The 23,430-nt window shown below is 41.0% G+C and overlaps 1 protein-coding gene and 1 pseudogene across 4 annotated transcripts in view; one reads left to right on the top strand and one right to left on the bottom strand.

Annotated features, from left to right (window-relative positions):
• The window catches only part of PDE8A (phosphodiesterase 8A), a 154,855-nt gene extending 135,126 nt beyond the window's left edge, over nucleotides 1-19,729 (bottom strand). For 2 of the 3 annotated variants that reach the window (XM_081293005.1, XM_081293004.1), the window contains exon 1: nucleotides 19,516-19,729. In XM_081293005.1, the coding sequence (XP_081149131.1) occupies nucleotides 19,516-19,722 (207 nt within the window). In that variant the 5' untranslated portion in view covers nucleotides 19,723-19,729. Of the gene's footprint in view, nucleotides 1-10,663; nucleotides 10,812-19,515 lie in introns of all 3 variants that reach the window. The other variant, XM_081293006.1, reaches the window with a different exon arrangement.
• LOC308647330 (general transcription factor 3C polypeptide 6-like) lies at nucleotides 983-1,607 on the top strand (annotated as a pseudogene). The gene has a single exon. The product of its transcript is annotated as a general transcription factor 3C polypeptide 6-like (transcript).
• Nucleotides 19,730-23,430: the final 3,701 nt, after the last annotated feature.

Below are 23,430 nucleotides of genomic sequence, written 5' to 3'. Positions count from 1 at the left end.
ATGTCAAACATTGATGAAATTTTCCCATGTGTTATCATTCATTGTTCTCTTGGCAAAAACAGTGAGTGAAAAGTTTCTGATAATTCAGAATGCAAGCTATCTCAGAGTCAGCATAAAGAATGACTGTCATTATATATAAAAGTAGCATTAATTCTTAAGCTAAGAAGCCTGGGCAGAATCCCAGTGTAAGGGCAGCTTTGTTCTCTCTGACCAACACCCTTCCTTCATCTGGGTATTCCTTCCCATTCCAAATGCCCAGTTTTGTGAAAGTTGTTGCCTATCATGGAGGCCACCCACAGGCCACTGAGACAGGCCAGTATTCCAGGCCAGGCCCATCGTAGCTCCTCCCCTGGACTTTTCAAGTTGGAATTAATGAAAAAACATCTCCATTTATAAGCTACAAAATGAAGCCAGTGGCATTGTTTCCTAGTGAACAGCAAAAAACAGCACAAGAAAAAGAAGATAACTGGTAAGAGGAAAAGATGGAACAAATCTTGGTTTCATTTGTCTCAGGGTTAGCAAACCCATGTCCTTCCCTTGGTTTGTTTATGTAAGCCAGGCTATGACAGTCCACAAATTCCTCTTCTGGCCTCAGAGTACACTGGACTTGCAGTCCAAAGAATCCTGACTAACATACATTCAGCCTCCTCTGTATCTGTGGGCTCTGTGTCCACAAATTCAACCAACCATGGATAGAAAATAATCAGAAAAAATACTGCATCTGTACTGAATGCGTACAGATTCTTGTCACTATTCCCTAAACAATAAGTAAAACAACTATTAGACAGCATGTACAGGTATTGTAAGTAATCTAGACATGATTAATGACATGCTAATTATATGCAAACATTATATCATATACAGGACTTCAGCATACACAGATTATGCTATGGGTTGGGGGATCCTAGAATCAATTCCCCTGTGCATACTGAGAGACAACTGTAATTAGAAAAAGGGTCTCAAAAAACCCACCATAGTAAGAATGGAGAAGTTCTGGAAAGGTACCTTAGAAGCAGTTCTGGTAGAATTATCAGGAATTACTGATCCAAACTTTCTCTCAAAATGTGAAAATAAATGCAAGATTTTGGGAATTGACACTGAAAGGGCCATTCTACAATTGGATAGCTATGTTCTTTTCTGGGGAGTATGAAAATATTTTTAGAATTCATGTTATCTGAAGAAAATGTTGAAAATGCAGATGCAGAAGGCAATAATAAAATAGTGCTAAAATATAATACCATACAATGAAGAAGTTCAGCATGACAAGAACTCTTATGACAGAACAGAAGAAAGGAGAAGAAAACATAGGTGGGGCAGAATGGCTACAAAAGAAGGATAATATTTCTTCTATAGACCCAACATGATTTGTAGCTTTCTACACGAAAATGAAGTTGAATTGTAACTCCAGCCTCAATAAACCTTTGGAGTTAGAAGAGCAAGAGATGTAACTGAACGATAGTTCAAACCTGATTTATGAACAGAAGAAACCACTGCACTTGGATATAGAGAAATTTGATCCTCTTGTTGATATCCCTTCTTCTGAGATGGAAGGTTCTAAGTTTTTATGGAAACTCCAAGATGCTGCCTTAAAAATCACTCCTAGATGAAATGATTTTCCTAATAACTAACTAGTCATGAACTTTTTAAAAAAGACTTTTTATGCTAAATAATCAATTGTGTAGCTTTCAGTCAGTTCCATATATTTTATTGTTTTTCTTGGCCATATGTTTCCAGTTAGGGCACAACTTAATACACCAGATTCATTCAAGACCAGATATGAATTAAATTTTTAAAATATGTAAAAAAAATTATGTGACATCTACTAAACTCAAAAATAAAATGAAAAATACAAACATACCAAAGTCAGAATTAAAGAAACATATTCAAGTTGGAATTAATAAGAAAGCATAGTTGGACATAAGAAGAAATAAGTACAGTACCTGGCTAACAACTTCTTTTTGTTATAATGCCTTTTGTCCTGAAACAACTCTGGAGCAACTCTAGAAAAATCAAGGTGTAAGAAGCATCCTTTGTTGTTCATCATAAGTCCCTTTCTTTTTAATTTTTTTTTTTTAGTTGTAGTTGGACACAATACCTTTATTTATTTATTTTTATGTGATGCTGAGGATCGAACCCAGGGCCTCACATGTGCTAGGTGAGTGCTCTACTGCTAAGCCACAACCCCAGCCCCATCACAAGTCCCTTTCAACTCAGTTGAGTTTATTAATGATTTATGAAAAGCTCTTGTATAACCAACCATAGGATAGGGGGCTAGTTGCCAGGGGAATCTAACAGGTGATTAGAGTGCTGAAATTATCAGGTCCCCCTGAAAAAAAAAAAAAAAAAGACAAGAGAGAAAAGTTGAGTTGATGACAATGGTTGAGGATTTAATCAATCATGTTATATAATGATGCTTCTGTAAATATCCACAAAGATGGGTCAAGGAGCTTCCAAGTTGTTGAAAGAAAACACACCATGTGTTAGGAGGGTGGCACACCTAAGTCTACACGGACAGAAGCTGCTGTGCTTGGGACTTTTCCAAACCTTACCCTATATATTTCTCCATCTGCCTGTTCTGTGTATCCTTTAATATTTCCTATATAATCAACCACCAACCTAGTAAGAAAAGTGTTCTCCAAGATTCTGAGAGTCACTCTAGCAAATTATTGAACCAAAAAAGGAGCTAAATTATTGTTATATTATCTCAGTTCTAGCAGATTTCCAGGTTAGTGGTCTATGCTTTAATAAGTTGTCACAACTAGATAAAAACAAGTGCCAAGCTTATCACAGAAAAGTCTGTTTGTCCCACATGCTCATTCAGTGATCTCATAAACCCAACCCTTAGTAGTGTGCCATCAACCCCAGAAGATCTCTGATTTATGATGACAGGAGAGCTTCTTCAGGTGCCCTACATAGTAGGCCACTGCAGCAGCCTTGGACTCCACCTGCAGTTCAGAGAGATGCCACTCACAACCTCCCCTGGTCCCTACAATATCCATCTGCTCTTTGGTGACCTTCTTCGGCTCTCTGGGCCATAGCCAAACAGTTGGGAGGGCCAAACACCATCCAAGAACAGCCCCCAGGCCCTCCCTATCCTGAGTATGCTTGACCTTGCCAGGCAAAACCCTCTATCCCATTTTAGTCTTGCTTTGTTTCTGTACTGAATTAGCACAAACACGAAATTCTGAGGAATTTGTTCCACACATAAAACCCTTCCTCTAACAATTACCTACTTCTCTCTCAGAGCCCTACCTTCATCAAGGGTCTTCTATCGTTGTGCTAAGTTGGGGAGAATTTCTCAGCAGAGCATTGACAAGGAACTGAATGACTGAAATGTCCAGAAGTCACTGAATATACGTACTTGAGGTGTTTAGCATGTACAGCACAGGATGAAGCAGGAGAGAGGGCAAGAGCCCAAGCAGGCTGGGCCCCAGAGGACAAAGACAGGAGTGAATGTGACAAGGTGGAGTCACAGAGGGCTTTAAGCAGGGCAATGGCACAACCATACTTGCTTTGTTTACTTTGCTCCTTTTCTGTATCAGGTTCTAGTTAGCTGAGAACTACAGAAACAAGATCTAAAAACATACTATTCAGAAAAACAGATAAAGTGTAATTGAGATTCCAGAAAATTTTCTCATGAAAGAGAAAAATAAGGCAAATTATTTTAGCAAACTGGCTCTACAGAAGTAGAAAAAGCTAAGAATGCTGGGGGCAGGAGCAAAGCCTTCACAGCCACTGTTTAGAAGCTGGTGGCTCCACACCGACCTGATGGGGAGAAGCCAGGCCCAGATGCAGTGCCACGACCAGAGGTCTGTCCAGGCCTGGGTATGGGAAAGGTACCCTACCCTGATGGCAAATGTCTGCACAAGGGAAGGACAGGTTCAACTCTTAGGAGCCTTGACCAGAAACCACTCCCAGCAGGAAATGAGGATAGTAAGCAAAAGCTAGCTCATAAACAACCCAACCTAAATCAAAACTGTGTGGTGATCTAAGAGACTCACTGTGCGATCTGAAGCTATCCTACATTGTAGAAACATTCTTGGCCTCTCAAGACAAACACAAGTTTTTGGCACTGAAAATTGTTTTTTGGTTTACAGGCCAGAAAAGCAGTATACCCCTGTTTATTTTTCCATTATCAGAATATTCAGCAGCACTGAAAGAATTATAACAGAGCTTCCTTCTCCATTGACCCATTATTGAGAAAACAATTCTGGATAACAAGCAATGAGAATCAAGAAACGTCTATCACTCCTATGATGCGTAACAGCTTAGAAATTATGTTTCCATACATTCTCTCATAGTCATATTTTCCATACAAGGAACTGTATGCATTTACACAGTTAAAAAAAGTACCAAAGCTGGGCTGGGGTTGTGGCTCAGTGGTTAAGTGCTTGCCTAGCACGTTGAGACACTGGGTTCAATCCTCAGCTCCACATAAAAATTAATAAACAAAATAAAGGTATTGTGTCCATCTATAGCTAAAAATATTTTTTAAAAAGTACCAAAGTCAAAATTCAAACCTAAATCTTATGATTCCAATTCCCCTGCCCCCTGTGACAATATGACAATAACAGTGTGTTCATATTTTGAACAGGCACTGTAGAACCCAGGGGCAGGGGAGACGCATACAATTAGAGGCAAGCTCATCCTCCACTGAGCAGATCATCTAAAAAGGGAGGCCACATCTTACTCATCTTCATGTGGCCAGCAAATGACTAGTAAAGTTCCTGGCCCACAGTAAGCACTAAATGAATATATGCTGAATGACTGAGGAAATATTTTATTGTTCAATAAGGAATTAGTGACCTCCTTATCACAAACATTTACCAAACTAAAGTTCTCTGTGTAGATGGAGAATTGAAGAAAGAATGCCTACAATGGAATTCAAGAAGTGAGATTTAGGAGACCACTCAAACACTTCCTAACTCTCAGCCTCTGAAAACTAATCTCTAGAGATCACAGAGTCCCAGAGAGGTCTTCTGAGACTTCTGATAATCCTGCTGAACCACAGGGCCACACTGGATGCCACACCTGCCTTCTTTATCTCAAAGCAAAGTTCTACTATAGCTCACCTTCCTTGGAATTTTTGGCTTTTCAAGATCCTATTTCTTAACTTTAGAAAAAACAGAAAAGACATGGCATAATGAGTTAAAGGAGAAAAAGGAACCAAAACTTCCTACTTTTATAAAAATGTTAAAACAGTAAAAGAGCTGGTCAAATATCCAGTGAGTGATTATGTAAATGCTATATAGGTCTCACTGCATGCTAACTCCAACTCCATACACTCAGGATGCAAACTAAAAAGGAAAAACAAAATATGTATAATGGTCTTTAAAGTAAAAACAGAGCCATTTTGCAATAATGAAGCAATTCCCTAATGGTATCCAAGCTTAGAAATTCCTGGTATTCAATTTCTTTATCGCCTCTGATACAGCAAAACCAAGGGACAAGAGTACATCTCACAAACCTGAATTAGGAGAGCAATTTGGTTTGATGCCTGGATATCTCATGAAATGACTACAGAAAATAACTATCTCTAGCCTACTTTTCACAAATACAAACAGTACCAGGGAAATAAGGAGCAAGTGCTAACTTGGGGTTCTTGTCTTGGCTTTGCCAAAACTTGCAGTGTAATCTTGGATATGTTTCCCAAATGCCTGAGGCTTTCAAGTTCCTCCCCACAAAACAAGGAAGTTGGTTATGGTAAAGTCAAAGATCCTATCAGGAAATAAAACTATTCAGAAAATGAAAGATTTCAATAAGAAAATATAACTAATCTGAGTCAAATTTACACATAAATTCTTTGCAGAGTACCCCCAAATGTTGTAAAACCTGACCTAATAGAATTGTTTTCTAAACCAAGACTTAAAAGTAGATTCAACTTCTAAGAATAAATTCAAGAAAATGATCACACTTGTACATACTTTTGTAGGAAGATATACAGGGCAGCATTAGCATCATATAAGTTGTTTTGAAGAAATTTTAATAACCTTTAAAATAGCTGCAATTTTTAATAAAATTTAGGAGTCAAGATATAAAATAATGAGAAATTATTTTTTAAAAATTCATGATTAAGGGGCTGGGGTTGGGGCTCAGTGGTAGAGCACTTGCCTGACATGTGTGAAGCACTGGGTTTGATCCTCAGCACCACATAAAAATAAAATAAAGGTACTGTGTTCATCTATAACTAAAAAAAAAAATTAAATTAAATTCATGATTAAAATTTTAAATTTAGGTATAATGTTGTAGCTCAGTGGTAGAGCATTAGACTAGCATGCCTGAGGCCCTGGGTTTGAGCTCCAACACAACAGAAAAAAAAAAAATTTTAATTTTAAATTCCTATGCTTGTGCCAGGTATGATGGCACACACATGTAATTCCCACAGAATTACATGTATGTATGTATGATGGCACACACATGTAATTACGCAGAAGGTGAGGCAAAAGGATCACAAGTTCAAAGCCAGCCTCAGCAATTCAGCAAGGCCCTAGGTAACTTAGCAAGAACCTATCTTAAAACAAAGAATAAGAAGGGCTATGGAAGTGGCTCAGTGGTTAAGCCCTGCTGGGTTCAATCACTGGGACCAAAAAATAAAAAATAAATAAAATTTCAGATGGTGGAATGAAACTGCCCAAACTATCCTTAGTACATGTATGAATATACCAGAGTGAATTTCACCTTTATGTGTATCTATAATGCACTAATTTAAAAAAAAACTATAAATAGAAGAAAGACCAATAAGGGAAGGGAAGAGGTGGAGGGAAGTAGGAAGGGAAAAGGGAAGTACTGGGGACTGAATCAGAGTAAATTATATTCCATGTTTGTATAATTGTCAAAACAAACCCCAATATTATGTATAACTATAATACAATAATAAAAAGAAAAGAATTTTAAAAAGTATTCCTTCAGAAAGACCCAAAACGATCAGTCGGGTAATAACATAAACATCTATCCCAATAATCCCAAATATCATACACTTAGAATATGTATGTATTTCAAAAACAATCTGCTGAAAAACTATAAGAATGTTTAGAAAATAGTTTTTTCAACAATATCAAATATTTTATCTAACTAATGAGGCAAGAGTTAATGAAAAACTACTCTGACCACATGAAAGCCTCCTAAAAAGATATCAAAATCATATGAAAATATATAAAAACAAGATAAATGAATAATAAATATCACATTACTGGACAGAAAAAATAAATATTATTGGTTTGACTATGGTGTGGATGTATCCCCCAAGGGTTCATGTGTTGGTAGCTTGATCCTCGATGTAGTAATACTGGGAAGTGGTAGAACCTTTAAAAGCGGGAGCCTATGGAAGGCAATTGGGTCACTGGGGTCATTGCTTTCAATATAGTTTCTGTGGGATCCTGTTAGTTCCTACAAGAAAGTTGTTATAAAAGAGCAAGTATGGTCTTCACCCACTCCCTGGCTTCCTCTCTTATCATGTGATCTCTCCAACATACACTCCTGCCATGATTCCATCTGCCATGAAGTGACACAGTCAAGGAGGTCCTCAGAAGAAGCTGAATCAATAAAGCCACTTATCTCAAACTTTCAAGACTTAGAAAGTTCAGTTAGCTAAATAAATCTCTTTGCTTTATAAAGTACTCAGCCTCGAGTATTCTGTTTTGGCAATGGAAAATGGACTACTACAACAACTTTAAAGTTATCCATTCTTCCCAAATTACAGTGGATTTGACTACAATATGATCAGAATCTCCCCTCACCAACAACAAATTTGCAGGTAAAATAAAATTATTATAAAATTGGCAGGGAGTAAGTACAAGTGGTGGAGCACATTCTTGGCATGCACTAGGCCCTGAGTTTAATCTCCAGCACCAAATAATTAAAATTGGCATGGAAGAAGAATAAACGATAATTGAGTTAAGAAAAAAATTTAAGTGAGGCATAAAGAAAGGAATTAACCTTACCAAACACTGAATTAAAACGTGATATAAAGTCATAAAAATGAGATCAGTGTAGTAACAGTATAGGAATAGATAATCCAAAGAAGTATAAATGTAAAAGTATAAACCAGCTGGGAAAAAAAGGAATAGCTCACATAAAAGCGGCTAAAGGATCCATCACATCCAACAGCACCACAAATTGGTGACAAGACTTTAACACCTGGGCCTTGTGGAGACACTTATCTAACCATAGAGGAACTTAACCCAACAACAGAGGGATCAGATTGTTATACTCACCTAGTCAATCTGAACATCTTTTACTGGTGGCTTGTCTTCTGATGTCATTCATGAATGACCAATGATATATTTTAACCAAAATACTTACCATGAATCCATTTTAGATACAATTTCCAGTTTACAAGAAAGATGGCAGGTGGAAAGCTAAATGACAGCTCAAAGAAGCAAGCTGGGACCCAAGTGGCCAGGCCTCTTTAAAAAGGGTGTGTATAAAAAGAAATATAAAGATCGTAAGCAAATGAAATGCAGGATATTTCTGAGATCATAGGGAATACTGATATGGTATGATATGAATATTAGATAAAAATTTTATAAATTACTGAAATGGAGCTAGGCATGGTGGCACATGTCTATTATATAGCCATTCAGGAGGCTGAGGCAAGAGGATTGTAAATTTGAGGCCAGCCTCATCAACTTAGTGAGACCCTATCTTAAAATAAAAGTTAAAAAGGATTAGGAATGTAGCTCAGTGGTCGAGCACTCTGGGTTCAATTCCCAGTACCAAAAAATTATTATTATTATTATTATTATTATTATTGAAACACAAATGTACAATTAGCTGAAACATTGCAAAATAGTATATACTTATGATAGATCCTCAAAAAATTAAAATCAGCAATTTTACTTCTGGATATATTTCCAAAAGAACTAAAAGCAGGGAATCCATGTTCACAGCAGCACTGTTCACAATAGCCAAAAGTTGGAGCAAGCCCAGTGTCCATCAGTGATTGAAAAAACAATGTAGTGGGCTGGGGGGGTGTAGCTCAACAGTAGAGCACTTGGCCTAGCATGTATGAGGCACTGGGTTCGACCCCCAGCACCATATAAAAATAAATAAATAAAAATAAATGTATTGTGTTCATCTACAACTAAAAATATTTTTAAAAAAAACAATATAGTACATACATACAATGGAATATTATTCAGTCTTCAAAAGAAACTGATTATAAAAATGGTATAATCATGAAGTCAAACATATTAAAATAAGCAACTGTATTATTAAAATATGACCAGGGTATAACCCTTGACACCATTATGCTAAGTAAGATAAGCCAGTCACAAAAGAACAACTGTAAGATTCCACTTATAGGAGGTACCTGCAATAGTTGAGTTCACAGAGAATGGAGAATGGAGGTTGCCAGGGGCAGGAAAGAGAATTAGCAGTTATTGGTTAATGTATACTTTGCTGCCCACATTATACCATAATAAAAAATGTTTTAAATAAACAGCAATCAGAATAGGACTTTAAAGTGAGTATAATTAATATCCTCAAAGAGATAAGGGAGTATGTTGTAACCATAAAACATGAATAAGCAATTATGAAAAAAAGAATGATAAATCTTGAATACAAAACTAGTCAAATTTAAAAATTCAGTGGGCTAAGGAGCTGTGTAGGCCTTGAGGAATGGATTAGTGAGCTAAAAGACTGAACCAAGACATCTTCCCAAAGACAGCATCAAGAGAGGAAGGAAAAGAAAGGCAGGAGGCATGCAGATCAAGCTGTGTCTAAATCCTCTCTTTTGGGAAGCTGCAGAAGGAAGAAGAGAAATGAGAGAAAAGGGGGGAAATATTTGAGTAAATAATAGCTAAATATTTCCTAGAACTAAAGAACAAAACTGTTTTTAAAAGTTTTTAATTACAGTTATTTAAAGCAATAAACGTGAATGGAAGGAAACACGCCACCATTGTATGAGAGGCTGTCTCCTGACCATGCAATTCAAGTAACTTCTTAGTGATCCTTGTTGTTTCCTGTATGTTTCAAGTTTCAGCAATAAACATGGTGGAATAAGTGAAATGAGGAAAAGTAAATGCACTCCCTAAACTCTCTCTCCTCTGGCATTTACCCTATGCTATTAAAGTGAACCTGTTTCTGTAGTTGGTCACCACAAACTTGGAGAGTTTCTGCTTCTTTAGGTCTTAAACAGGGAAAATAAAATCCCTCCTTTCTACCTCACAGGGGATGAGATGATGTACAAAAATAGCATCTGGCAAACCATAAAGCACTGTACAAATTGTGGCCTATTATCACAGTCCTTCTAAGCCCGTAAACTCGAATCTCTGAGTCACCCTCCATTTCTCCACCCCTTCCCTGCACAAATCCAATCTGTCCCAGCCTCTGTTTCTCCTTTGCTCATTTCCTCCTTTCCCAAACCACCTGGTCATACCTCCTGCTTGAACCACTGCCACAGGACCTGGATGGTGCCCACCTCTAGCTTTTCTTCACTCACCACTGCAATTTCTGCCTAAAACTTCATCTTCATAAAACATGTTTTTACTATAACCACCCTGCTGAAAATGAAAGGCCTTTGGGAGCTTTCTGAGGTTTACAGGATAGACTTCAAACTCTTCATCCTGGTTTTCAGGCCTTCCTTTCTATCCCAGAAGCCTCCTCATGATCTCAAGCCACCATTTATTTCCCTTGCCACCCTCTTCCCCCATTTTCCACTCACCCAAGTCCTCAGTCTTCTCAGCCCAGGTCAAAATCCCTCTCTGCACCTCATGACCAATTCAGACCAAGCTCTTGCCTCCTCCTTATACATCAATTCCATCCCTCAAGGCCCATCAGTCACTTTCAGGTCAGAGACCTATCCAACTTCCCTAAAAAAAAAAAAAAAAAATGGCAGAGTCTGGCACATTCCTCCTATATCCTCTATATTAGGCACTCAACCCATTAACCATTTAAATCCTTAAACTTTGTCTAACTGAAAAAATTTTTAACAAATTGTATAGTTTATCTATTTATTTCTATGTGGTACTGAGAATCAAACCCAGTGCCTCGCATGTGCCAGGCAAGTGCTCTACCACTGAGCCATAACCCCAGCTCCCGTCTAACTGAATTTTATAATAATTGTTTCTTTGATTTTCTTCATAGCTTTAACATCTCTGGGTGTGCATATATTCCTATATATTGCTTAGCTATTAAGTTTTAAATAAAATTTTTTTAAATAAAAAGAATTGTACTTTGCAAAATTCTTCCATAACTTGACCTTCTCTCAACATTAAGCTGAGATTGACCTATAGCTATACCTGAACCTATAATACATTTTACGGTGGTAAAGTATTCCTTTCTTTTTTTATATTATTTTTAAATATTTTTTTAATTGTAGACACAATACCTTTATTTTGTTTATTTATTTATTTTTTTATGTGGTGTTGAGGTTGGAACACAATGCCTCACACATGGTAGGCAAACGCTCTACAACTAAGCCACAACCCCAGCTCAAGTATTCCTTCCTTAAAAGTGTATCACAACTTGTTTTATCCTTTATGTTGTTGATGGACATTCTGGTTTATGGAAAAGTTTCAGACTTAAAACTATGCTGCTATGCACATTCTAGTACACATTTCTAGTAAAGATGTGTAAGTGTTTCTGGGAGCAAAACTGGTAGGTCACAGAGTCACATGTTCACTTTCATTGTTGTTACTAAGTAACAACAATGGGTTTCCCTTAATGGTTGAAACAATTTACACCTCTAAGGACAGTGTCCAGGAATTTCTCAAAATACTGTCAGGCTTTTAATATTTGCCAATTTGGTAGATGTAAAACGTTATTTTGCTATGGTTTTAATTTGCATTTACCCCAATAACAATCTTTTCATAGAAGTATTAGGAATTTGGTTGCCTCTTTAGTGAAATGCCTCTCCAAGTCTGCATCCATTTTTCAACTGGCTGTCTTTTTCTTATTGACTTATAAGAGCTCCTTATTTACTAACTGATTCATTGATTTACTTTAGAACTAAAGACAGAACTCTACCACTGAGCTACATCCCCAGCCCTTTTTATTTTTTAAGACAGTGTCTAAATTGCTGAGGTTGACCTGGAACTTGAAATCCTCCTGCCTCAGCCTCCCAGAGTTGTTGGCATTACAATTGTTGGCCACTGTATCCAGAAGTTCCATATATATTTTAGATACTAATCCTTTATTGACATTAGGTACTAAAAATATGTTTCTTCCAGTCAGTGGCTCTCCTTTCCATTCTCTTTTGATGAAAACTTAATATACTGAATTTACTGACACTTTCCTTTATGGTTAATCCCTTGTGTAACTTGCTCATTAATAAGTCCTTCCCTACCCAGAGATTATTATGTTTATATTTCCTTTTGATTAAAAAGTGTTAAAAACTTCAAAAGGAAAGTTACATAAATGATCAATAACCACATGAAAAAGTACTCAAAATCACCAACCACCAAAGAAATGCAAACAAAAACCACAACGAAATACCATCCCCTGGTACCACATACACACACACAAAAAAAAAGGATACTGAGAAAATGATCAATCCTTGCATGTGATAATGTCTTAGAATTCACAAAACACTTTCACAGAGATTATTTTAAGTAATCCTCATTACAATCCAGGTATTCTAACCTCATTTTACACTTGAGAAAACCCAAGATCAGAACTTACCAAATATCACATGGCCTAAACCTAAATCTCTGGCTCTTTTTCCTGTATTCTTAAACACCTCACTGGGGAACTTCTTCAAACTCCAAACATCCCAGGACAACATGGGAACTTTTGAGCTCTTCCACTAGCAGAGTGAGAGAGCAGCCATTCTATAGTGACAGAGATGAACTCAACAGACCAAAGGTGCATTTTTCAACCCATACAGAATAAAAGCACTGGCAAGCCCACCATCCCAGAGTTCCCTGAGATCATGCTCAAAGTTCAGGGAACTTTGCAATATCCTTCCGGTCTGTGTGGATGGTCAAACTGCACATCACGCCTGTAGCTAAGAAACTGCAGCACAAAACTTGTCAAAACAATGCTCTATCATGATATTTCACCACTCTTCTTACCAAACAGAACAGAACAAAAGTAGAACAGAAGGAGGGGACCTAGGAACACTGCTCAACCTGAACACTGCCAAAACTAGAGGCAAAAGTTTTTCTAATAACCCCAAAGATTAATCACTGGCTCAAGGATATTCTGGCTTTTTCTTAAAATACATACAACAATACCCTAACAATTTTTGTTAAATATAAACAAGGTGTAGAACTGGGGAACATGAAGCCCTGACAGCCTCAAAGACTAATGTATTTATCCAAGTATTTGCTAAGTATGCCAAGCATTTAGTAACCAAAATGAAACCAGGGCGTAGTCCTTACCCTTAAGTAGCCTACAATCTAGGAGAAGACCCCAAATAGAAATTCTAGGCTTACACAGGTTACAGGAGAAGGTCAAGTTCCCAAGAACACAGAAAAGAGTGTAAGCCCAGCCAGGGGCTCAGGAAAATTTCCAGCTGGCCTTTAATAACTCTTGGAGATGCCAACATGCAGGCCTAGGGGAAAGGCACTCCTGGCAGAAGTCAGTGGGAAAAATCAGCTCCTGGCTAAGGAAGGCTGTCTGTAGCCTGAGCAGGAGGGAGAAGGGAAAGAATCCCAAGGGATTCCCCACCAACTGGTATTTCAGACAACAAAGAGGAAAGACCAGAGAGTGTCACAAGATGGTTAATTTCAAAAGTTAACTGGAATAGGGCTGAAGATGTTACAACTTCCACAAACACAGGAGCCTAAGATAGGGCTATAACCAACCTTTTCACAAAGACTTAAAATCCTGATAATGCAAATTCAGAATGACTGCTTTTTAAGCAATCACCTGTAGCCTAAGAGAGGGCCAAAGAATGGAAGATGCAATGCAACCTAGATAGTTATCGGCACAACCAAAGGATGAGGGCCAGGAACAATGGATTTGATCCCAGCTTAAATGTATGACCCTGGGAAAGTATCTAACCTAGTATCTGCCTCATCTGCAAAAGGGAAATGATGCCAGCCACCCACAGGGTTTCAAGGATTAAATGAGAACATCTGAGATACATCTAGCAGGGTGCTTAAAACATAAAGGGTATCTAAGAAATGGTGATATTACTAATAAAATAGTTTGTACTCTAAGAACTTGAGGGTCCATTGCCTCCTACTGCCTCACTGTATTAAAAAACCAGGCTGAAGCCACAGACCTTGGGCAAAACTAAGGGCTAACTCATATCCTAAGTAAATTCTCTTTCTGTTTTGTTTATATATATATATATATATATATATATATATATATATATATATATATATATATTTATTCTGTCCTTTAAGGCATTTTATTTTATTCTGAGACAGCTGTCTCTCTCTGTGGCCTCACATCTTGACCCTTCTCCTATTTAAGAACCCAGTCCAAATGGGCAAGCCATCCAAAGGAAAACCAGTGTCACAAGCCACTTCAAAGGGAACACTGGTGCAAGAAGGGACCACAGGCCCCATCACCACCCTCACTTCAACAAAGAAAGAGTCCATCCAGGTTGTTCTGGGGTGGGTCTGAGGTGAAAGAATTGTGACATAATGTACATCTTGAAAATCACACTTAAATTTATGGTGGTAATGATAGTAAGCAATATATATATATGAATGATATAAATACAAAACATTTTATGTATATACTGGAATTTTAAAAAATGTAAAAAAAAATCTTTGTAGTTAAGCATGTTGAGACAGTAAGATCCTATATACTAAAAGGCACCATGCAATGATAAAACTCACCACCATGAACTCCAGAATACATTATGGTCATTTATGATAGGAGCGGAAAGTTAGGTCTCATTTTCTCAATTATACTTTCAGAAGAAAACTTTCAATAATTCCATAGATCTATCAAAGGTCAAAAGATCTCTAGGTGGAGAAACAAAATCAGTCTCAGTCTTTCTCGCTCTCTCTCTCTCTCTCTCTCTCTCTCTCACACACACACACACACACACACTCACACACACACACACACACACAATTAGTTTAGGTGAATATAAAAATGTGATTAATCTACTTATAAATTCAGAATAGGCAACCAGGTATGATGGTGTATGCCTACAATCTTAGCAATTGGAGAAGCTGAGGCAGAAGGATCTGGGTAACTTAGTGAGACCCTGTCTCAAAATAAAATAAAATTTAAAAACCAGACAAAAAACTGTATTCAGTAGTTAAGAAATACTGAGAAACCACTGAACTTTGTTTCTAAAATGGCTAGTTTGGCCAGTTTTATGGAGGAAAGGGGGCTGGTAGGAAAAAGCAAGGAGGCAGACTGCAGAAAGAGAGGAAGAGATAATGAAAAAGAAAAGCCAATGGAGAAAAAGAATCAAAGAAGCAAAAGGGAGCATAGTCTGACAAGCTATGAGTGAGGATTCTCAGCGAGCCCTCAAAGATATGAACACTTGGTCAGAGGTCAGCATTGCTGCATCTTATCAGTCACCTGTGGTATACTGCCCACCCAGCTGCACTAATCCTTAGATCTTTATAGAGAATTGATGCTGCTCACTAGGGTGGAATAAAAGATTTTACTGAAGAGAGTTTTCTACAAAACAAATCCAAACTTTATAGGAAAACTGGTTTCTCTTTCTCCTTTAGATGAGCTAGGTAGATTTTCCATTGATTCACACAATCCTCTAATTCAAGGAATGTTTACAGAAGGCCTACTATGCTTCAGGCCTGGGGGACACAGCAAAACAATTGTGACTGCCACCTCATAAAGTTGATCAGTGAGACTCGGGCAGGGTGACTAACCATTTAGCAGTGCACTGAGGGTTTGTAAAAAGCAAGGGAGGGTGAGCCCAGGGTTTCCTCTAGCAGGCCTTCCCCCACACATGAACATTTCAAGGGCAATTTGAGTCCTAGCTAAGGAAAAGGGAAATGGAGTAAATCACAGACTGACAAGAAAATATTGAAATGTTACAGTTAAAGCTCACACTGATTAAAAATAAACAAAACTGTAAGTGTTCAAACTGAACACAGCACTCATTATCTGTAACCACACAGACTATAACTCCTGAAATGAATAAACAGTCAGAGAGTATTTTTAGTAATACTTAAAAAAGTTCATAGAGCCATCCCAGCCTAATGTACTACAAGATCCTATAGTACCTTTGGAATCATTAAGAAGTAAATTACATTTGTTGAGTTTTACTGTTAGGTGTATTTCCTGTACTTTGAATACTGGTATCTCAAGTAAGCAATCAGGTCTTAACATGGGCCTACCCAAGATATACCTCAAGAAAAGTGCTCCATAATCAAACAAGTTAGGGAAATGCTGTACACACTAAACACCACTTGAGATTCATGGGCCATTTTAAGAAATTAAGTTCTCTGACAAGTCCTGCATGAAAAAAGTTATCTAAACAGTTTGAGCCAGTATTTTCCAAACTGATTTGACCATGGAACCGGTTTGTTTGTGTGTGTGTGTGTGTGTGTGTGTGTGTGTGTGTAATACTGATTAACAGGTCACGAACTGCTCCATTGACTGTGTATGAGATACTTTATAGTTTAGGGCACATACTGTTTAATCTGAAGATGCATTTAATTATCAATCTCCTCACCACTAAGGAACTGCCATTTACTACATGCTACAGGAATAGAAAAACTTTTCCCACTGAATTTGTTGAAATCCACTCAAATATATACTGAAGTTTCAAGAAGAAACTTTTACTGAACTAAAAGTAGATCTTGGGGGCTGGGGTTGTAGCTCTGTGGTAAACCGCTTGCCTCGCATGCATGAGGCCCTGGGTTCAGTCCCCAACACCACACAAAAATAAACAAAAATAAATATATTGTGTCCATCTACAACTAAAAAAAAAGATTTTAAAAAACTGGATCTTGGGGTGATAATATAAAGAAACTCAAAACAATTGTATAATAATTTGAGCTTGCTAGATTGCAAGAAGTTTATCTATTTCTCTAACATGTAATTCTCAATTTCCAGAGTATATGTATATCTTAATTTTAATTGAAAAAATATTGAACTTTGGGCTGGGGTTGTAGCTCAGTGATATTACACTTGCCTAGCACATGTGATCCTTGACACCACATAGAAAAAATTAATAAATAAAATAAAGGCATTTTGTTCATCTACAGTTTAAAAATTTTTTTAAAAAATACTGAACTTTAAAAAAGCTATTTACAGGGCTGGGGATGTGGCTCAAGTGGTAGCGCGCTCGCCTGGCATGCGTGCAGCCCGGGTTCGATCCTCAGCGCCACATACCAACAAAGATGTTGTGTCCGCCGAGAACTAAAAAATAAATATTAAAAATTCTCTCTCTCTCTCTCACTCTCTCTCCTCTCTCTTTAAAAAAAAAAAAAAAAAAAAAAAAAAGCTATTTACCTCTGCCATATTGCCTGTTATACTCAAAAACAAATATCTGTAACTGAGAAATGGCATATGATGTACAACTCATGAATAACAAGTATGGGAGGGAAGATTATGTCTGTGATTGTATTGTTGTTATTTATAATCTGACTTTTCCTCTGGAAATATCTTAATTTTTACCTTAGAGGCTTTATGGAATCAAATTACAGTAACTGAAAAAGTATAATCGTTCAGTGAACAATTTAAAAAGTACTAAACATTTGTTAAGCCCCTACTATATGCATGCCACTGGATTAGGCACTGTAAGGATGAATTTATTTTCTGGGCCCCAAAAAAAGGTCTGCCAAGGTAGCAGAATATCTGAAATTAGAACTCTTAGAAACTCAGGGATCTACCAGCATATGGAATAAATTGCTGCACTGGAGAAGCTTACAAGATACCTAAGTGAATTTAAGGACATCCAGGCAGCCATTAAAAGACCTGTAAGAATCAAATCCTTCTTACTAAAAGGGTTACTCTGGTAATCTAAAAGTTCAATATTACTTAATGCAAAATAATCAATGTGAGATTTGGGTCAAAAGCTTGAAAGTTGTTAAAGTTTTCATGTTAAACTTCACCTGTGTAATGCTTTTCTTTTCTTTTTTAAGCTAGTTAGTCAGGTTTAATGCAAAAGTTTCCCGCTGACAATTAAAAGCAGTGTGGCTTGATAATCTAATAATCACAGGTTTCTTCAAAGAATCTATTGAAGGAATTCAACTTCTGGTAATGAGAACAAAGTAGAACATTCACTTATAGTAAGGGAGAGGTGAGAAATCATTTCAGTTATGCAACACTGAAAAAAAAATTTTCCTTTTCATAGAGACAAAGCAGAAATTTCTACTAGAAATTGAAGACAAGGGGCTGGAGTTGTGGCTCAGTGACAGGCACTGGGTTTGATCCCCCGCACCACATAAACATAAACAAATAAAACAAAAGTATTGTGTCCATCTACAACTAAAAATATATTTTAAAAAATAAAATAAAGGTTCATCAACAACTAAAATATATATATATATATATATATATATATATATATATATAAGCAGTGAGTTCATACATAACTAGAAAAAAAATTTTTTTAAAGAAATTGAAGACAATAAGTAAATCAAACTATATCCTTCCAATTTGGGAGATTTACCTGTTCTCGGTAATCAAGGAAATAAAAATTTCTGCCAATGACTCTTAAAAATGGGTAATGATGAGACTAAAAAATTCTGCCAATGACTCTTAAAAATGGGTAATGATGAGACGGATGATATTCAACCATCTGCAGCCAAGCCCACCAAAGTTTTCTGTTTTACTACTTTAATAAAACATAAACCAGTGCATGAGTGCTAGCTCTAAAATTCCAAACCAGAGAACTGGAAAACTGCTGCTGGGTATGTTAATGAACTTTCTTCCCACCCACCCCCCGCCCCTTTTATATTTCCTTTAGAAAACCTTAACTAAGTCTAGAAACTTTGACAAAGCGCAAGCCAAGGCAATACGTGCTGGAGAAGACATGCAATATTAAAAAAAGGAAAAAAGAAAAAAACTGTCACAAAAGGTCCCAGAGAGACTGCTCAATAAAAAATCAACTTCGTTCTACTGAATGTTTCAAAAATCGCATTTCGGATAGTATTTTCTAATTACATACACTTTAAATACAATATGTATGCTAATAAACGTGAACCTCAAATACATGTGCAATGAAGCAAAACTGATGTTGTTCCAGATTACATTTTAATAGTCCCAAAGAAAATGGAAAATTGCGTGTCCGAAGCTGACAGAGGGAAAACTCCGGATGACAGCGTTCTACGCCCTACACAGGATCAGCCGCCCTTCCCTTCCTACCACCGGCACCTCAAGGGGCGCGCCAGAATTCCCTGAGTGTTCCCTCCAGGGGGAAACTGATTCTGGCGCCTCCGCTGGCCCTGCTGCTCCAGGAGTCGGGTCTGACCCAGGAACCAACCCCGCGCTTCGGATGGCGTCCTAGGCGCAGCCCGGTAGATCCGGGGCCAGGGACTGGTGGGTCCTCTAGGCGCTGCAGTCCGTCGAGGCCATCCAACGCCCGGCAGGGGCACCGCGGCGTGAGACAGCGCCCACCCACCCTTGGGGGAAGCTGCCGCTTGCCGCCCGAGTGTCACCGCGCACCGGCCCGCCGTCCCTTACCTGCGCGCCGGTGCCGTCGCGAGCCTCGCTCTCCGCGCGGCCGGCGCCGCGGGGCCTGGGCTGGGCGTCCCTCTTCGAGTAGTGAGGGAGGAGCGGCCGAACGGACGGCTGCCGCGGCGCCGCAGGGACCGGCGCGTCCTCAGCCTCCTTGCCGCCGGGATGTGCTGCCCGGCTCTCGGAAACGCGGATGCTCGGCGCGCAGCCCATACTGGCGGCGGCGTGGCGGACACGCTGGCGGCGGCGGCGGCCGCGGTCCGGTCAGCAAACGGCCCGCCCGGCGCCTCGGGGCCGCCGCGGGCGCCGTGTCATCGCCGCTTCGGCGGGCGGCGGCGAGCGGGGTCTCGCGTCAGGCAGAGCGGCCGCCCTTTTATCGCGGAGCGGGCGCGGCGGCGGCAGCGGCCGCGGGGAGGGGGCGCAGGGGCGGGCGGCGCTCCGCGGCCGCCCCTCCGAACATGCCCTTCCTGAGGCGGGGGCAGCCGCCTCCCTCACATCGCCGCGCTCGCTGCGCCGCGCCGCGCTTCCGGGGAATTTCGGGGAGGAGATCTGCGCTCTCCCAGCTCCAGCAGACAGCCCGCGCCGCGCTGGCAACGCCGCCCTCCGGAGCGCCGCGAGGCCCGAAGAGATGCTCTCCCGCCTTGCTGGTCACTGCGCCGCAGCCGCAGCTGGGTTCGACCCCGCCTGTCGGTCCGCCGCCCCGCGAAAAGGGCCCCTGGGTCTAGCGACGGTGGGGGACCGCTGTTCACTTGCTCCTGCTGACAGGACTGAGGAGCCAGCGGTGGCGGCCGGACGGTGAACGAAGCAGCTGGCTACGGCGGGGCCTGGGGCCGCGCCGTCGAGGATCGCAGAGCGGCTGCGCGCGGCGGGAGTTGCACGCGGCGGGGCTCGGGCTCCGGCTCCGGTTCAAGTTCCGGGCCGGGTCTTACAGACGGTACGCCGCGCCCAGCCCCCAGCGGTGACCTCCAGCGGCTGCTGGCGTCAATGCAAAGCTGCTGGGCGCCCGCCGCTTCTTGGGGCTCCGCCCGCAACTGAGCATGCGCAGCCAGCCCAGAGATGGGAAAGAGACTTGCCCAAGGATACACAGCCTTCTTTGATTCAGGGTCATTAGAACCTAGACCTGCAGGTTCCGTCCCCGCTTGTAACTTCAAGGCTGCGTGACGTTCGTGTCACTGAGCCTTGGAGCTGTCATCCGGCATGCTGTTCCTGAATGCTACTCCGCTGCCCCGCACGCCCAGAACTGATCCCCACGCTCGGTGCTGCACCGGCGTGAGGCGGCCGCGGGCCTGGGTACCTACTGTGCTTGACAGGCTGGAGCGCGGTCCTCTCTTAACCAAAGGACTAGGCCTGCCATAGGAGACCCCCAGGGCTCCTTTACTTGCAGAATCAGAATCTGGGGAGGGGCTCACGCTGTGCAAGACTGGGACGTCTGAGGACCCCTGGGGCATAGTCCGAACCACGCGCTACTACCAACTATCTGTGTGACCCTGGGCAAGTCACTTAACCTCTCAGTGACTGGGGTTCCTCCCCCGCCTGCTGGAGGGCGGCGCTGCTGGAAGTCTATCATTGTATTTCAGAGCGAGTTACTTTGGAGCTTCCTGCCTTCCCTGCGCTCTGAGTCCACTGAGACACCCCCACTCCTCCACCCCTGGCGCCGCCCCAGACCCTTGCTTCCCTTTCTTGTGTCCACATCTTTTCCAGCGCCGCCGTGGGAGGCTGCGGCTTCCTCCCAGACCCACTTTTGTAAAGACTCTGAGGCTACCGAGCTGGAGTACAGCTACTGTGGGGGTGGCTGTCAGAGGACTCTGGTGCCCGATACCCCGCTGCAAACTTGACACCACTCGAGCCTGGTTCTTCCTGGCCTGGGGAGAGCACCGAACGGTTTCCCGACGGCGGCCGAGTAAAAAGGTCAGCCCGAGGGTAGCTCTGTGCAGTTCTCCCTCTTTACTGGCCAAACTGGCCCAAACCACCAGCACGTGGCTCCTTTTTCAAGTTAAACCACATTAAGCAATATTTATGCCTCCCTATCTTTTAAAATTACCATTGGCTTGATGAAGATGTCTTAAAAACAGGAAAAGATTTTTAATGTCACCCCGTTTCATTTTTTCACCTATATAGTAGAGTGTTTTCAGCCTTGACCAGTCATTTTAGAAGGTAATTTTTCCGGATAGAGTCTAGATCTCTGTAAATAGTGATTCCTGCAGAAAATGCTTTGAGTCACCTAAGTTCATAGAAGTCCAACTCGCCCTCTCTTCCCCTAGAAGTCTGGCCTTGAGAACTCTGAGCGCTGACCTTGCAGCCTCTGAGGCTCCAGACAGCTCCAGCCCTCTTGGCCCTCCCCTCTCAGGCCAGACCTCCTTCCCTGCCTCCCCCAGAGCCTTATGCTAATGATGGGGGTAGGGTCTAGTGCAGCTTGTGCTCCGCCCCTCACCTCACTGACCACTTGGCTGCCTTCTTGTCCTCTTGAGCTGGTCATTGACCCTCTGTTCCCAAAAGCTGTGTTTACTGTTTCGTGCTCTGGAGTATGGATCCCAGACAGTAAAGGTAGGAGTCATCTGCCTGCTTCTGGGCACACACAAAAATGCAGAACCCTAGCCTGGGGAACTCCAGACATCACAGCTCCAACCACCTGGAAACAACCCAGCCCAGCGGTAAATTGCATCTGGAGGTCCCTGCACACGACCCTGTGAAAGGAGTTTCCACTGCCTTCAGTGACCTTTACCACAAAGAATCACACTGACAAAAGTAACCCAAGCCTCCCTGGATGTAGCACCACCCTGCTTCTCAGACTCCAGAGTAGTCAGAGGCCTCCCAGGCTGAGTAAAGAATCCTACCCCTCCATGCCTGTCAGTGGTAGCCTCGGGCTCCTGTAGCACCTAGAGCACAATCCACCAGCAGTCTCAATCCATTTCACTTGGGGACTCCAAACAGAGCAGCTGGACCCCCACAAATAAATTGAATATCTATTTCAGTTCTTACTCCAGGACTCATACATGAGGTTAGTGGGGCTGGGAAGGGAGACAAACCACAGGGCCTAGGCCCAGTCTCCTTCCTGCCTAGCTAATGGCCACAGTTTTTTATGTTACAGGTCAGTCCATTCCCAGGAGACTCAGTGCTCAAGGCCCTCTTTGCCAGATCATTAGACACATGAGAATGCTGGGTCCCAGACAGTCTTGGCTTTTACTTCCCTATGTTGCCACTTGTCCCCCGCACCCCACCCCACTGAACTGTACTGGAGGCCTCCCAAGGAGGAACTCTGGCACCAAGGTCTGAATCCCCACCCTGCCCCCTCCTAGACCTTGGGTTGCTAACTTCATCTCTCTGAGCTGCTTTTCTCCACCCTAAATCTAGGATTAATGGTATCTACCACACGGAGATTAAGTGGGCTAACCAATGTCAAATGCCTAGAATAACTACTGAGTCCCCTGTGCCTCAGCTTCCCATCTCCCTTTGGGTACATTCAACATCACCTTCTTTGCCTTAGACTGCTAAAAAACAATGGAAGGAATAAAATTACCATGAGGATCAATATCCTCATGAATCTATGATTTCCAACTTCATCAGGTTCTTTTCCCTAACTTTCAAAATTTTATATAACATATTTTTTTAAATGATCATCATTTTAAAGTGGGACATGGTGGTACACACCTGTAATCCCAGCTAGTGGAGAGACTAAAGGGGGAAGACCACAATTCTAGGGCAACTTAGACCCCGTTTAAATATTTTAAAAAATCATTGTTTTTAAATGACATAGCCTTCAATTTACACATGAATACATGATGGAACAAATAGTAAAACATTCAAACTAAGCAAAGGTATATTAAGTGTGCAGAAGCAAAGGAAACTCTCTCCCTTCTCCTTCTCCTCCCCCCACCCTCTTATAGAGATAATTATTGCTAACAGTTTGGACTATACACTTCC

The sequence above is a fragment of the Spermophilus citellus genome, assembly GCF_964194105.1.
Source record: "Spermophilus citellus genome assembly, chromosome: 4".
In the NCBI taxonomy this organism is placed as follows: Eukaryota; Metazoa; Chordata; class Mammalia; order Rodentia; family Sciuridae; genus Spermophilus; species Spermophilus citellus.
The sequence above is the reverse complement of the archived record's forward strand: the minus strand, read 5'-3'. Positions and strand labels throughout refer to the sequence as shown.